We start from the raw sequence: 16,603 nt of genomic DNA, 5'->3' as shown, positions 1-16,603 counted from the left end.
AATCTGGGTATGAACAAAAGGGTGCAGAGCTCAGGCTTCACCTGATGAAGCCACTGTGGGGGTCAGGGGGGACCTTGCAGACATTGTGTTGGACCCAGGCTCTGGACCGTGCAGGTGCTGGGTTAGGGTTAGGCCCAGACCACAAGCCCCTCTGAGATGAGAAGGCCTCAGTTCAAAAGGGTACAGGGCCAGCTGGGCAGAGAGACCAGGATCCATCCTTACACCTCCCTAATGAACAGATGAGGATGGATGATGACGGAAGAAGACGCCTCTGCCCCCCCTGCTGCTATGGATTATTATATGTCCCTTCATAATTACAGGCAGCTATCTGTCCTGTCGTCTCTGAAAACATGTGGACCTCTTGGACTTTCTGGTCTGTCTTTGCCTGTGGTTTAATGACACATAGAAACCTCAGAGTGCCTTAAACACACGTTCACCTCTGACACACACAGGATGTGATAATGGGTGTCTTGCTGACGGAGCTTGTTTGTCACTACTCAGCTAAGCGTGTCGGAGCATCACCATGACGAGAAGCTCCTCCCCAAATGATCTGGGAGACTGGATCTGCTGAGCAGACGTTCCTCACTTTCTCTGCCAACGCTCTTATGTCTCATTTCTCAAAGCTCTGAACCAAATCACTGAAAGACTGCTGAAGTTCACTTCACGTAACCTTTGTTCCTCCGACACGGTGGGCTCAGGTTCTGTTGACCTTTCTCAGCTCATTCTGGTGACAGTAGCTGATTAACAGGTCTCAGTTTAGTGGAATCCTCTGATTGATCAGTCTGATGTTAAAGTGAATCTTCACAGAAATGTTGAAACAAGGAAGTTATCGAACAGGAGGAGCGCTGGTTCGATCCCAGCCTGGCCATGTGCCATCATCACACCTATCATTAGATTATCTAACATCAGATGTCAGCTGTCTGTCCAGGTATCTGAAGGAAAGACCAGTGGGACAGGTTCTGTCCCCAGCCCTCACACCTCTTTCATCTGCTTTATAAAGCTCACTCAGAGTTACAGACACAGTTCACCTGTACAGGATCCACTGAGAGGATGAAGACCACCGTGATGTTCCTGCTGTTCCTTTTGGTCAGTTTTGACTCCAAGAATCTGGCAGAAGCTCAACAATGTTCCCTGGACATCCACGCTGTGCTGAGAGAGATGGCCGCCTCTCTGGCTGCTCAGAAGGAGGAGATCAAGGCCCTACAAAGACAAAATACAGGTACATGTTACGTCAGGTAGAAGTGACAGAGATGGTTTTATGTTTTATTGAATCTAATATTTATTCTACACTGAGTCCACCCAGCTGAGAAAGCAGCTCCAAGGTACAGCCTGAGGTCTGAACAACACATCATGTCTTATCCTCCTGACTTTAACCTTTTCCTGCCTGTTTAGAGCTAAAATACAATTTAGAAATATTTTCCCTTCAGATTTCACAGCATAAACTGACATCTGTCCTTGTTGTACATTTTGTTCTGTACTGAGGAAAGGGTCACAAGTTTTACTAACAAAAGGTTTTTATTCTGAACCCAATTTATGATTCCTGATTACTTGGGTAAAACAACATCTCCATTTCATCTTGGCATGAAGAGAAAGTTGCCCTCAACTCAAACACTTGGCTTAATATTTGGACCACAAAGGACAGAGGACACAAACAAATAGACTCTGCAACTGAAAATCAACTGACTGAAAATCAAGTTTTAAAGGTTTAAAATAACATTTTTCTGCCTCAGTCAAACAGGTGGCTTTCTCAACCTCACTGCTGGGGGAAGGTCACAGTGTACGTCTTGGACCCTTCAACGAACACACCCCTCTGATCTTCAAAAATGTTGTCACAAACATCGGAAACGCCTACAGCCCACAGACAGGTAAGCACAGCCATCACACCTTATTACTAAAATCACAGGGCAGGTTTCCAAGCATGTGGAAGTCAGCTGTTGTGGTCCCAGTATTTAAAGATGGTGATCCACACATTTCTGATTACAGGCCGACCTCCGTCTGTGTGTCCCAAACACTCATCGTCACTGTCCGCTATTACAAAAACACAAATCTCTGTCTCATTTATCAAATGAGTGATGGTCTGTCATCCCCTCCTCTTACACAGTTCGTTAACATCAGATCAGCTGATCATAGCAGAACCAGAGGGGCAGTGAGAGGGGACTGTATCACCCCCCTTAGGAAAAGTCTGTTGGGTCAAACAGCCTTTTCTGTTCAAGCTGCTGCAGAATGGAGACTCCCCCAAAACCATCAGAAACCTGAACACATACAGTGTCTTTAGGGTGCAGTTAAAGTGGCTGATTGAAGCAGAGCCTGTTGGCTAATTACAGGCATGTTAATCAATACGCACTGTCCCTGAAATCAATACATTACATTAAATAAAGGGAACAGCACTGAACGTCTGCTCTCAGCTGAGGTCAGTCTGATGGTATAACTGCTGCTTCTGTCCTCAGGTATCTTCACTGCACCTGTCAAAGGAGTGTACAACTTTGAGTGGTGTATCAGTGCAGAAGGAGGACAAAATCCCACAGGTGCTGTGTTGTTCAGGAATTCAGAGCACATTTATATAGCGTATGAACATCAACCGTCTCTTCACTCATCTGGGTCTAATGCTGCCACACTGCTGCTGCAGCCTGGAGACAAGGTGTTCCTGCGTCAGTATATTTACTCACTGGTGGTTGACAGCTACAACCACCACACCACCTTCAGTGGTTATCTGCTGTTCACCATGTGAGAGGGGGTCACTTCCTGTTGTAATCAGATCAGCATGAATCACTGTAACAATGTAAAGATCTCATCTTCCTCCATATGAAGAAGGATGCAGGGCAACCACTCATTCACATGTTTGAAATGTTTCCTCTGCATCTGCATCAAAACACTCTGAATGATTGACAGTGATGGAACATGTGTCTTTATCCACAGTGTGATGGTTCTGATTCTGTCTTCATTAAACAATAAACACAGCATTGCACATAAAGTCTGTGTGTTTTGATTTGGGGGAGGAACCAGGAAACAGATGATGAAGCAGGAAAACACCTGCTTCACTGTACCACACCTGAAAGAACAAACAGACCAAGGAAACATTGACTGAACCAGTGAGCACAATGGAGACAAAAACATTCAATAAAAGCATTAAAAAAAACATACACCACAATTCAGGCTGATTCAGTGCCGGCTGGGATCTTTGGATGAGTGTCGTCTGACAGGACTCCGACACAGACCCTATCAACAGGTGTGTTGTGGCATGAATGACCTCCTCACACCACACAATCTGTCTGGACTGCACGACAGCCACGGGCACAGATCCAGACTAAAGCAGCAGCCCTAAAGGCAGGGCTTTTCTTTACCTTCTCTGGCAGCTGTCAGTCTTTAGGCCTGTGATCTTTTGGTTTGTCCGTCCTCCCAGAGCGTCATGGTGGATTATTCACTAATATAAGGATTTTCATCTTCATGTTAATTATTATTATACGTTCTTTGTATGCACCAATCAGTAAGGCAAATTCCTAGTAATGTGAACCCCCTTCACTTACACGGCAATAAACACGATTCTGATTCTGATTCATCAGGTTTGTCTTTTTTGTGTTGTTCCAATGCAAACATGAGATAAACATGTGAATACCGAAACATTATCAATTTCAATAGCTTTCTGGAAGAAGAGTTTCATTTTCTGACAGAATTGTACATGCATCCAGCAAACTGGACCCCTCACCACCAGGATGTGGAGGATCCAGTGGACTAGTGAAACCATCACAATCTTAGCTTTGGCTGCGTCCCATCCTCCTTCAAGCATGCCACAGTGCAGCCTCTTTTAAAGAAGAAGAACTTGGACCCCCTGGTTTTGTCTAATTTTAGACAATTTCCAAGCTCCCTTTTATCTCCAAGGTTTTAGAAAGAGCTGTTTTAATCCAGAGAGTGGGAGCTGCCATTGAGAGGGCTCGGTCACCTCTGGATCTCAGTTTCGATCTAGGAACCTCCAGGACCATCAGATTGGCTGAGTGGAGGTCTCTGGAGGGCCTATGCAGCCTGACAAGGTCTGAAAGGTACTCGGGGGCTAGCCCATTGAGACATTTAAAAACAAATAAAAGAATCTTAAAATCAATCCGGATCTGTGGATCCCGAACCAGATCCCCTCCGGTCCCTCGGTGCACCTAGAAATTCTGTACATAAAAATTATGAACAGAACCGGTGACAAAGGGCAGCCCTGCCGGAGTCCAACATGCACTGGGAACAGGTCTGACTTACTGCCAGCAATGCGGACCAAACTCCTGCTCCGGCCATACAGGGACCTAACAGCCCTCAGCAGAGGGCCACGGACCCCATACTCCCAGAGCCTTCTCCAAATCCACAAAACATATGTGGACTGGTTGGGCGAACTCCCACGAACCCTCCAGCACCCTGCGGAGGGTATAGAGCTGGTCCAGCATTCCGCGGCCAGGACGAAAACCACATTACTCCTCCTGAATCCGAGGTTCGACTATAGGCCTAATTCTCCTCTCCAGTACCCTGGCATAGACTTTCCCAGGGAGGCTGAGGAGTGTGATCCCCCTGTAGTTGGAGCACACCCTCCGGTCCCCCTTTTTAAAAAGAGGGACCAACACCCCGGTCTGCCAGTCCAGCGGCACTGCCCCTGATTGCCACACGCCGTGGCAGAGGCGTGTCAACAAAGACAGCCCCACAACATCCAGAGACTTAAGGTACCCAGGGCGAATCTCATCCACCCCCGGTGCCTTGCCGCCGGGGAGCTTTTTGACTACCTCGGCAACTTCAGCACAGGTGATAAACCAGTCCACCACTGAGTCCTCAGCCTCGGCTTCCATAATGGAAGGCGTGTTGGTGGGATTGAGGAGACCCTCAAAGTACTCTTTCCACCATCCAACCACCCCCTCAGTTGAGGTCAACAGCTCCCCACCTCCACTGAATACAGTGTTGGCAGAGTACTGCTTCCCCCTCCTGAGGCACCGGACAGTTTGCCAGAATCTCTTTGAGGCCACTATCGGTCAGACGAGATCCAATCAGAGCAATTTTTGTTTGTGGAAGGGCGGGATGAATCAGGAGACGGCGACAGAGAGCCAATCAGAAGTGATCTCTCTGCGTAAGGACGTTACCCCGCAATGCTGGAAGAAGGCGTCCTCATGCATGGTAACACAACACAGGAGAAGAACAGACACACGGACACGTTTGATGTCAAGACAAACCAGACGGTTTGCAAACCGTGCGGAGCGACTATCAGCGGTAAAAACACAATGAACATGAAGCGACATTTGCAGACGAGTCATCTTAACTTTAAAAGTTGTCACTGAAGTATTTTGCTGTAGTTATGGAGGATTCATGAAGAAGGTCATGACTGAACAGTGTATTCAGGGAGAGCAGCTCACTGTTCACTGGTTCTTCTGTGAAAAGGTCATAGCAATTAAAGAAAGAGGTGTTTGTTTCAAATAACACAAGTTAAAGCTGTGCCTGATTTTATTGCACAATCAAACCTTAATTATTTCATGAAAAAATATATATCATAGAATTTTAGTCGACCAAATCCACGGCAGATTTAGTGACTAAAACTAGACTAAAAGTTAAATGTTGATGACTAAAATGTGACTAAAATCAAATGACATTTTAGTCACAAGACTAAAATAAAAACTAAATCAGAAATTGCTGCAAAAATTAACACTGTGTACTACTCGGTATTCGGCCAAGCTTTTAATTTTTAATTTTTTTGCATCCCTAACGGAAACAAAGAGTGTTTCTCAGAATCACAGTGAAGACGTCTCCTCCCCTGCAGGACCTCCACACATGGACCAGAAATCCAGGTCTGCTGAGGAAAACTTCCTCATACTTCCTCTGCAAACATTCTTATGGCTCACTTCTCAGATCTCTGAACCACACCAGTCTGTCATGTTCAAATGATTGAATTGAATGTTTTCCTTCAATGCAGTTATCCAACACCAGGCTTCAGCTGTCTGTCCGGTTTTCTGATGTAATTAAAGAATGAGAACACAAAGACCATTGTGATAACACACATCCTCTCCAGCAGTCACACCTCTTGCATCTCCTTTATAAAGCTCACTGAGAGTTACAGACACACTTCACCTGTACAGGATCCACTGAGAGGATGAAGACCACCGTGATGTTCCTGCTCTGCCTTCTGGCTGGTTCTGACTCCAAGAATCAGACAGAAGCAGAAAAAGAAGTTCTTGCCCGGCAGGTGGAGTACCTCCAGCCCTGTCCCCTGGACATCCACGCTGTGCTGAGAGAGATGGCCGCCTCTCTGGCTGTTCAGAAGGAGGAGATCAAGTCCCTACAAAGAAAAGATACAGGTACATGTTACGTCAGGTAGAAGTGACAGAGATGGTTTTATGTTTTTATTGGATCCAATATTTATTCTACAAATGTTGAGTTTCCAAAGAAACTGATGGTGTGAAGGTTTTTTTTAGAAAATCTGGAGAAACTGAACACTGAGTCCACTCAGCTGAGAAAGCAGCTTCAAGGTACAGCCTGAAGTCTGAACAACAGATCTGTGCTGCTGAGCTGTGTCTCAGTCCAAACATGTAACAACTTCTTTCCTCTTTTTTCCAGAACAGGTAACAAATCTGGAGAAACAGAAAACTGAGATGGACCAGCTGAAGCAGCAGCTCCAAGGTACAGCCTGAAGTCTGAACAACAGATCATGTGTGTACATATGTACAGCAGAACAACACAAAGCTTAAAATGACACTTTCCTCTCTCAGCCAAACAGGTGGCTTTCTCAGCCTCACTGCTGCCCAATGATCAGACTGCAACTCTTGGACCCTTCAACACTTTTACCCCTCTGATCTTCAAGCGTGTCGTCACAAACATCGGAAACGCCTACAGCCCACACACAGGTAACAACAGCACTGAACATCTGCTCTCAGCTGAGGTCAGTCTGATGGTCTAACTGCTGCTTCTGTCCTCAGGTATCTTCACTGCACCTGTCAGAGGACTGTACCACTTTGAGTGGCACATAGGTGACCATGGACCACAGCCCACAGGTGCTGTGTTGTACAGGAATTCAGAGCACATTTATATAGCGTATGAACTTCAACCGTCTAATTTCTCATCTGGGTCCAATGCTGCCACACTGCTGCTGAACCCTGGAGACCAGGTGTACCTGCGTCAGTATATTAACTCACAGATATTTGATAATGAAAATCACCACACCACCTTCAGTGGTCACCTGGTGTTCACCATGTGAGAGGGGGTCACTTCCTGTTGTAATCAGATCAGCATGAATCACTGTAACAATGTAAAGATCTCATCTTCCTCCATATGAAGAAGGATGCAGGGCAACCACTCATTCACATGTTTGAAATGTTTCCTCTGCATCTGCATCAAAACACTCTGAATGATCGACAGTGATGGAACATGTGTCTTTATCCACAGTGTGATGGTTCTGATTCTCTCTTCATTAAACAATAAACACAGCATTGCACATAAAGTCTGTGTGTTTTGATTTGGGGGAGGAACCAGGAAACAGATGATGAAGCAGGAAAACAGCTGCTTCACACGCTGCAGCTCTACAACACCTTGCTGCTGCTCTTCAGTGCTCCAGGATTCACTTTAACTTCTACAGTGTCTGTTACAACCAGAACAGCCTGTAGAACCTTGACTGAAACCCAGAGCCTGATCCAGCAGTGCTTAAAGAGACAGTAAGAGGACCAACTCCCTTTAAACAGGGAGAAGCTTGGAGCAGCATCAGCCTCTTGCTGACGACTGGCCGGGTAAAGCAGCAGAGGAGGACGTAGATGCTGGTATTCATGGTGAAAGAGGACTCTCTTCCTGCTCCCAGAACAACCAGAGCCACAGCACCTCTGTAGTCCAAATGAAAGCTTCCATCCTAACACCATCGTTGTGTGACAATAAAACAAGTTTTGGTCGAACATCTAAATAAACCTCCAGCCCTCCATTTTCTTCCACTGATCCAGGCCAAGGCAGCACGTGTATATATCTTTGGCTAATGTTAGCATTACGCTAACACTTAGGTAACATGTAGCTAAAGCTACCAAAAGACAGAGGTTCACATTCACACTTTAAAAACCAAACCAGCCAAGAAACCGTCACACACTGAAACACACACTTCAAACAGCCAGACGTGTTGTTAGTGTGGAAATATATGGTCAAACTTGGTCAAAATATATGTTTGTTTGCACATATGGTAAAAGTGTATGGTTGCTCATAGATCGAGACCTCTGACTGAGGTCATAAAGCATTCTGATGTTTAATGGTTAGTTTAGAAATTCGAACTGCAAACCCCTTAGTTGACCCAAAGATGAAAACACAAGCTTGCCAAAGAGATAAGATATACTCAAGGTCGTAACAGGAGGACCTGTGAGAATACACACACACACTCACATCAAAGATGTGAGTGGGAGAACTTCAATGTCTTTTAGTTTCGTATACGCCCTCCACCTTGTGATTATTGAATATGCATGTTTCACTGAAAAACATTACCTTTTATGCCTTTCTATGTAAATGTAACCACACCTTGTTGTCAGATTAATAAAACGAGCCTAATGCATGGGACGGACAGAATGCAAATGGTCAGCTGCAGGAGCAGATCGAGGGGTCTGTATTGAGCTGTGCATTCTCCCTTTATAAAGGCGAAACTGAAACTGATCAGTACTGGTTTTCATTCAATGTTCTGTGCATCGGGGACGGAGTCTGGGAATCCGGGGTGACCAGATTAGGTCACAACATTAGCTAAACTTCTGAGGGTGCTCTGTGCTAACTAGCTAACGTCTGGAATATTCTGTATTAACACTACAACAACAGTCACAGAATATGTAGCTCTGACTCTACAAACTAGTTTAATTCGACTCATATGATGCAGTTACCTCAACTGGTTTGTTCAAATACAAGGATTCATATTAACCCACCATTAACTCCTGCTGTTGGTGCTGTGCCGGCCTCACAGAAGGCCCATAGGCTGGTCAGATAACAACCAGCTGATCAACATGTATCGATCCCTGAGGGCACCTGTGACCTGCATGAACAGCACTGGAATGTGTTCACACAACCAACACAGCAGCTTGAACACGTCCACCAAGAACTCAACTCAGCTGAAGACGGAAACAGCAGGAGCTGCACTGCTCATTTATTCCACACCTAACAGACTGGAACCTTCAAGGTAACCACAGTCACTGCAGGATGACCAGCCCCGTGTCCTCCAGCTGCTGCCTCACACTCCACAGGCTGCAGCACTAACACATGGGTATGTAGCACCCCCTGCAGGCAGGCAGGGAGAACAGCGTTTAAGGTTGCTGTGATCACAGCCTAACTTAAAAACCTCCTGCCTGATTACTCCCACAATACATCAAAACATGTGACCACACCACAGAGACTCAGAGCCATCGGTCCAACTTCCGGCAGGTCTCCAGGACTTAAAGGAGCGAACGACTCATAATCATTTGCTCTTGAATCCAGACAAAACTGAGGTCATTGTGTTTGGATCTAAACACGTCAGGAATGGATGAGCTGTTCATGTTGTTACTCTGGATGTCATTTTGTCCTCTGTGAGGACCCTCAGAGTCTTGTTGAGCAGGGTTTGCCCTTTTATGTGAGAGGTGCTTGACAGCTAAAGACTCTTCTACTTACTCTGGGAACCACGAGTAGACCTGCAGTCTCACAGTGGGCTGTTCTTCAGGGACTGCGTGGTGCCATCAGGCCCAGCCGGTGCTTTGCTTCGTACGTACTTTGAACTTTGAGGAGGGATATGATCCGTGCTGCTGGTTCCTGTCAGTACTCTGGCTGCAGTGTTCTGGAACCCAAACTGGGATCTGGTTTCACAGGAGAATGGTCTGATAACTAAAGGCCCAGCTCCTATTCTGCTTCTGAAGATCCTAGGAACCACAACTGAACCAGCACCATGAGAGCAGAGCCTTCTGTGGGGATTGTATATCCATAAAAATTATGAACAGAACCGCTGACAAAGTGCAGCCCTGCCGGAGTCCAACATGCACTGGGAACAGGTCTGACTTACTGCCGGCAATGCGGACCAAACTCCTGCTCCGGCCATACAGGGACCTAACAGCCCTCAGCAGAGGGCCACGGACCCCATACTCCCAGAGCACCTCCCACAAGATGCCGCGAGGGACACGGTCGAACGCCTTCTCCAAGTCCACAAAACACATGTGGACTGGTTGGGCAAACTCCCACGAACCCTCCAGCACCCTGCGGAGGGTATAGAGCTGGTCCAGCATTCCGCAGCCAGGACGAAAACCACATTGCTCCTCCTGAATCCGAGGTTCGACTATAGGCCTAATTCTCCTCTCCAGTACCCTGGCATAGACTTTCCCAGGGGGGCTGAGGAGTGTGATCCCCCTGTAGTTGGAGCACACCCTCCGGTCTTCCAGTCCAGCGGCACTGTCCCCGATTGCCACGCTATGTTGCAGAGGCGTGTCAACCAAGACAGCCCCACAACATCCAGAGACTTAAGGTACCCAGAGCGAATCTCATCCACCCTGGTGCCTTGCCGCAGGGGAGCTTTTTGACTACCTCGGCAACTTCAGCACAGGTGATAAACCAGTCTGCGGGATGAATCAGGAGACGGCGACAGAGAGCCAATCAGAAGTGATCTCTCTGCGTAAGGACGTGATGCTTCCGCGATGCTGGAAGAAGGCGTACTCATGCATGGTAACACAACACAGGAGAAGAACAGACACACGGACACGTTTGATGTCAAGACAAACCAGACGGTTTGCAAACCGTGCGGAGTGACTATCAGCGGTAAAAACACAATGAACATGAAGTGACATTTGCAGACGAGTCATCTTCACTTTTAAAGTTGTAACTAAAGTATTTTGCTGTAGTTATGGAGGATTCATGAAGAAGGTCATGACTGAACAGTGTATTCAGGGAGAGCAGCTCACTGTTCATTGGGTCTTTTGTGAAAAGGTCATAGCAATTAAAGAAAGAGGTGTTTGTTTCAAATAACACAAGTTAAAGCTGTGCCTGTTTTTACTGCACTTCAAACCTTAATTATTTCATGAAAAAATATAAGATAAGATAAGATAAGATAAGATAAGATAAGATAAGATAAAACTTTATTAATCCCGAAGGAAATTCTTGTGCCAGAGGTATCAAGTTACAAGTAAGTACAGAGTATAAGAGTATAAGTGTCACTATAATCCAAAATAAGAGTACAGTACGCAGTATGAGCACAATATATGATACATGGATACAAATATGGAGATGTAAGGTGCTAAGTAAACATAAACATAGACAAGTGGAGGGAATGACAGTGATGCCTGACATGATTATCTAGCTCTTCTCCCTACAGAAAGGGGAGGAGTTATACAGTCTGATGGCCACTGGCAGGAAGGACCTCCTGTGGCGTTCTGTGCTGCTCCTCGGTAGTCTCAGTCTACCGCTGAATGTGCTCCTGTAGGACAGCAGTGTGTCCTGCAGGGGGTGAGACGTGTTGTTACGAATACTGAGGAGTTTCCTCAGTATCCTCCTCTCTGTCACCTCCACCACAGACTCCAGCTCCACTCCCAGCACCGAGCCAGCCTTCCTAATGAGCTTGTTGAGTCTGTTGGTGTCGGTCGTCTTCATCCTGCTGCCCCAGCACACTACAGCGTAGAAGATGACGCTGGAGACCACCGAGTGGTAAAACATCTGCAGCATGGTCTGGCAGACGTTAAAGGACCTGAGTCTCCTCAGTAGATACAGGCGACTCTGTCCCTTCCTGTATATTGCCTCTGCGTTTGTGGACCAGTCCAGTTTGTGGTCAATGTGGACACCCAGGTATTTGTAGCTGTCCACAATGTCCACGTTGGTACCCTTGATGCTGACCGGGTTTGGGAGTGTCTGGTGCTTCCTGAAGTCCACCACCAGCTCTCTTGTCTTTGTGACATTCAGCTGCAGGTGGTTCTGTCCGCACCACTCCACAAAGCTGTCCACCACACTCATATACTCCGCCTCCCGACCTCTGCTGGTACAGCCCACAATGGCAGAGTCATCCGAGAACTTCTGCAGGTGGCAGGACTGTGAGCAGTGTCTGAAGTCCGATGTATAGAGTGTGAACAGGAATGGAGACAGTACCGTGCCCTGGGGTGCCCCCGTGCTGCTCACTATCGTGTCCGAGACGGTGTTCCTCAGCCTCACAAATTGTGGTCGACCTGTAAGATAGTTAGTGATCCAGGTGACCAGTGGGGTCTCTACCTGCATGTCCAGGAGCTTCCTATTCAAAAGGGCAGGCTGCACGGTGTTAAACGCACTGGAAAAATCAAAGAACATGATTCTAACAGTGTTACCTGCCTCCTCCAAGTAGGTGTGTGCTCTGTGCAGCAGGTAGATGATGGCGTCCTCCACTCCAATACGGGGCTGGTAAGCAAACTGCAGGGGGTCCAGCGATGGTTCCACAACAGCACGCAGGTGTTTCAGGACCAGCCTCTCCAGAGACTTCATCACATGTGAAGTCAGAGCAACTGGTCTGTAGTCGCTGTGTGTGCTTGGATGTTTGGTCTTGGGCACAGGAACAAGGCATGTTGTCTTCCACAGGGCAGGGACAGTCATCAGGCTCAGACTCAGGGAGAAGATGTGCTGGAAGACCCCACACAGCTGTGTGGCGCAGTCCCTGAGTACTCTGGGGCTGAGTCCGTCCGGTCCTGCAGCTTTTCCCGGTCGTAGTCGACTGAACTCCCTCCTCACATCTTCTGTGGTGATGGCAACTGTGGACACAGAAGAGCAGAGAGAGAGATCTGATGGGGGAGGGTGGGGGGTTGTTAATGGAAGGTGGGGTAAGGGGGGCAGGGTGATGTTATTGATGGGAAGGTGAAACTGGTTAGTATGGTTAGGGGGAGGGGGAGGAGGAGGTACATTGTTGTTATTGACAGGTGTTAATGGTGCATCACAGGGAGGGGGAGGGGGAGGGTGGTCAGGGAGTGGACTATCAAACCTGTTGAAAAACAGGTTCAGCTGGTTGGCCTCCTGCAGATCTCCATCCATCAGCTGGTCAGAGATCCTATTGTGGCCGGTGATGGTTCGCATGCCACTCCAAACCTCCCTCAAGTTGTTCCGGGCAAGTTGGCTCTCCAGCTTCCTCCTGTAGCTCTCCTTGCCCTCTCCAATCTTCTCCCTCACCTCTGCCTGGGCCCTCCTCATCTCCTCTCTGTCTCCACTCAAGAAGGCTGTCTTCTTTCTGTTGAGTGATGCCTTGATGTCCTTTGTCACCCATGGTTTATTGTTTGGAAAGCAGCGTATTGACCTGGTGGGGATTAGAGAATCTGTGCAAAAATTAACATATTCTGTGATACAGTCTGTGAGTGTGTCTACATCCTCACCGTGGGTCACAGAACACATCCCAGTCAGTCACCTCAAAACATCCCTGCAGGGTCTCCAGGGCTTCCGGTGTCCACCTCCGTACAGTTTTGGTGGTCACCGGCTGCCGCTGTACTGCTGGTATATACTGGGGTTTGAGGTGGACTAGGCTATGGTCTGATCTGCCCAAGGGAGGGAGAGCTATGGAGCTGTATGCCTCTTTAACATTAGCATACAGTAAATCTAGAGTTTTATTTTCTCTTGTTTTACAGTCCACAAACTGCTTGAAAGTGGGCAGAGTTGATTTCAGATTAACATGGTTAAAATCGCCAGAAATCGCTATGAAGGCATTAGGGTGCTGGGTCTGAAGCCTCGCGGTCGCAGAGCTGATGACGTCAGTAGCCCGCGACGCCTCAGCCGAGGGAGCAATGTAAACAACGAGTACAATGGCGTGAGAGAACTCTCTGGGCAAAGAATATGGACGTAGACTCACCGCTAGCAGTTCAATGTCCGGGCTGCACACACGCTCCTTTACCGTAACATGTCCCGGGCTGCACCACCGGTTGTTCACGTAGAGCGCAAGTCCCCCTCCTTTCTTCCTGCCGCTCTCGGTGCAGTTCCTGTCCGCCCGTACCAACTGAAAGCCGGCTAAACTCACGGTAGAGTCCGGTATGTTTGCGTGCAGCCACGTCTCTGTAAAGCACATTACAGACGCCTCACGAAACACACACTCGCTCTTTGTGAGAGATGTTAACTCTTCCATCTTATTACCCAGTGATCTAACATTACCCATGACGATAGAAGGAAGATACGGCTTGTACCTTCTTTTCCTCAGCTGTCTTCTTTTGCCCCCTCTGCTTCCACGTTGTTTCCTCCTCAGCTCTTTGGGGATTTCGTGTCGCTGGCCATACATCCCGCTGTGCTGGAGACTCATCAGCTGATCCCTGGTGTAAACAATGGAGCCCTGGCGTGTTTCCGTCACGGCCGAGACGCGGCATGATAAAAGTGCTCCAAAAGCGATGAAGACCACGAAGAAAGTCCGAAAAAGATGCATTATTGCAGTGCCTGACCGCTTATACTTCGATTTAGTACGAAGTAGAGTGTGTAGAGTAGGAATAAATTACGAAAAACAACTTAATACACCCGCGGTGTGCGGAGCTTCTCTGGCTGGCTGCTACCGCGAGGCCGCGCCGGAAGCTTTTTTTTGATATATTTTTTTATATATCATAGAATTTTAGTCGACTAAAATTCTTTGATATTTAGTCGACTAAAACTAGACTAAAAGTTAAATGTTGATGACTAAAATGTGACTAAAATCAAATGACATTTTAGTCACAAGACTAAAATAAAAACTAAATCAGAAATTGCTGCAAAAATTAACACTGTGTACTACTCGGTATTCGGCCAAGCTTATAATTTATTATTCGGCTTTGGCCACAAATTTTCATTTCGGTGCATCCCTAACGGAAACAAAGAGTGTTTCTCAGAATCACAGTGAAGACGTCTCCTCCCCTGCAGGACCTCCACACATTTACCAGAAATCCAGGTCTGCTGAGGAAAACTTCCTCATACTTCCTCTGCAAACATTCTTATGGCTCACTTCTCAGATGTAATTAAAGAATGAGAACACAAAGACCATTGTGATAACACACATCCTCTTCAGCAGTCACACCTCTTTCATCTGCTTTATAAAGCTCACTGAGAGTTACAGACACACTTCACCTGTACAGGATCCACTGAGAGGATGAAGACCACCGTGATGTTCCTGCTCTGCCTTCTGGCTGTTTCTGACTTCGTTCATCAGGTGGAGGCCGAAAATGAAATTCTTGCCCGGCAGGTGGAGTACCTCCAACCTCGTCCCCTGGACATCCACGCTGTGCTGAGAGAGATGGCCGCCTCTCTGGCTGTTCAGAAGGAGGAGATCAAGTCCCTACAAAGACAAAATACAGGTACATGTTACGTCAGGTAGAAGTGACAGAGATGGTTTTATGTTTTATTGGATCCAATATTTATTCTACAAATGTTGAGTTTCCAAAGAAACTGATGGTGTGAAGGTGTTTTCAGAACACGTGGCAAATCTGGAGAAACAGAACACTGAGTCCACCCAGCTGAGAAAGCAGCTCCAAGGTACAGCCTGAAGTCTGAACAACAGATCTGTGCTGCTGAGCTGTGTCTCAGTCCAAACATGTAACAACTTCTTTCCTCTTTTTTCCAGAACAGGTAACAAATCTGGAGAAACAGAAAACTGAGACGGAGCAGCTGAAGCAGCAGCTTCAAGGTACAGTTTGAAGTCTGAACAACAGATCATGTGTGTACATATGTACAGCAGAACAACACAAAGCTTAAAATGACACTTTCCTCTCTCAGCCAAGCAGGTGGCTTTCTCAGCCTCACTGCTGCCCAATGATCAGAGTGAGATTGTTGGACCCTTCAACACACACAACCCTCTGATCTTCAAGCGTGTCGTCACAAACATCGGAAACGCCTACAGCCCACACACAGGTAACAACAGCACTGAACGTCTGCTCTCAGCTGAGGTCAGTCTGATGGTCTAACTGCTGCTTCTGTCCTCAGGTATCTTCACTGCACCTGTCAGAGGACTGTACCACTTTGAGTGGCACATAGGTGACCATGGATCACAACCTACAGGTGCTGTGTTGTTCAGGAATTCAGAGCACATTTATATAGCGTATGAACATCAACCGTCTCATTTCTCATCTGGGTCTAATGCTGCCACACTGCAGCTGAACCCTGGAGATCAGGTGTTCCTGCGTCAGTGGGTTAACTCACAGATATTTGATAATGGAAATCACCACACCACCTTCAGTGGTCACCTGGTGTTCACCATGTGAGAGGGGGTCACTTCCTGTTGTAATCAGATCAGCATGAATCACTGTAACAATGTAAAGATCTCATCTTCCTCCATATGAAGAAGGATGCAGGGCAACCACTCATTCACATGTTTGAAATGTTTCCTCTGCATCAAAACACTCTGAATGATTGACAGTGATGGAACATGTGTCTTTATCCACAGTGTGATGGTTCTGATTCTGTCTTCATTAAACAATAAACACAGCATTGCACATAAAGTCTGTGTGTTTTGATTTGGGGGAGGAACCAGGAAACAGATGATGAAGCAGGAAAACACCTGCTTCACACACTGCAGCCTGATACAGACCTGTATCCAACCAAAACAAACCAAACCTGTTTACAGCAGCTGCAATGACCCCGAGCTGCATCACTACAACAACCAGTCTGCAGTTCTTTGAATGGAAGCCGGATACATTCAGAAAGTATTGTGATTACAGGGCTCAACAAACCTGTAACTTGATGGATG

The 16,603-nt window shown here is 47.0% G+C and overlaps 2 protein-coding genes across 2 annotated transcripts; both read left to right on the top strand.

Moving 5' to 3' along the window:
- Window positions 1–111: 111 nt before the first annotated feature.
- On the top strand, window positions 112–7,352 carry LOC114445916 (collagen alpha-1(VIII) chain-like). Its single transcript, XM_028421239.1, has 6 exons — window positions 112–1,110; window positions 6,161–6,305; window positions 6,423–6,476; window positions 6,565–6,627; window positions 6,717–6,851; window positions 6,924–7,352. The coding sequence occupies exons 1-6, from the start codon at window positions 1,051–1,053 to the stop codon at window positions 7,199–7,201; spliced, it is 735 nt and encodes a 244-aa protein (XP_028277040.1). The 5' UTR covers window positions 112–1,050; the 3' UTR covers window positions 7,202–7,352.
- A 7,646-nt stretch (window positions 7,353–14,998) lies between these two features.
- LOC114445913 (collagen alpha-1(VIII) chain-like) lies at window positions 14,999–16,312 on the top strand. The gene is made up of 5 exons (XM_028421235.1): window positions 14,999–15,215; window positions 15,331–15,393; window positions 15,482–15,544; window positions 15,634–15,768; window positions 15,841–16,312. The coding sequence occupies exons 1-5, from the start codon at window positions 15,011–15,013 to the stop codon at window positions 16,116–16,118; spliced, it is 744 nt and encodes a 247-aa protein (XP_028277036.1). The 5' UTR covers window positions 14,999–15,010; the 3' UTR covers window positions 16,119–16,312.
- The last annotated feature ends 291 nt before the right edge of the window (window positions 16,313–16,603 follow it).

The sequence above is a fragment of the Parambassis ranga genome, chromosome 14 (genome assembly GCF_900634625.1).
Source record: "Parambassis ranga chromosome 14, fParRan2.1, whole genome shotgun sequence".
NCBI classification, from domain to species: Eukaryota; Metazoa; Chordata; class Actinopteri; family Ambassidae; genus Parambassis; species Parambassis ranga.
The sequence above is the reverse complement of the archived record's forward strand: the minus strand, read 5'-3'. Positions and strand labels throughout refer to the sequence as shown.

Bases quoted from the DNA above. Each gene is read 5' to 3' on its own strand.
- LOC114445916 (XM_028421239.1), top strand. From the start codon at position 1,051: ATGAAGACCACCGTGATGTTCCTGCTGTTCCTTTTGGTCAGTTTTGAC. The intron at 6,477-6,564 runs GTACAGCCTGAA...TCTTTTTTCCAG, and splicing joins GCTGAGAAAGCAGCTTCAAG to AACAGGTAACAAATCTGGAG. The intron at 6,852-6,923 runs GTAACAACAGCA...TTCTGTCCTCAG, and splicing joins CGCCTACAGCCCACACACAG to GTATCTTCACTGCACCTGTC.
- LOC114445913 (XM_028421235.1), top strand. From the start codon at position 15,011: ATGAAGACCACCGTGATGTTCCTGCTCTGCCTTCTGGCTGTTTCTGAC. The intron at 15,394-15,481 runs GTACAGCCTGAA...TCTTTTTTCCAG, and splicing joins GCTGAGAAAGCAGCTCCAAG to AACAGGTAACAAATCTGGAG. The intron at 15,545-15,633 runs GTACAGTTTGAA...TTCCTCTCTCAG, and splicing joins GCTGAAGCAGCAGCTTCAAG to CCAAGCAGGTGGCTTTCTCA.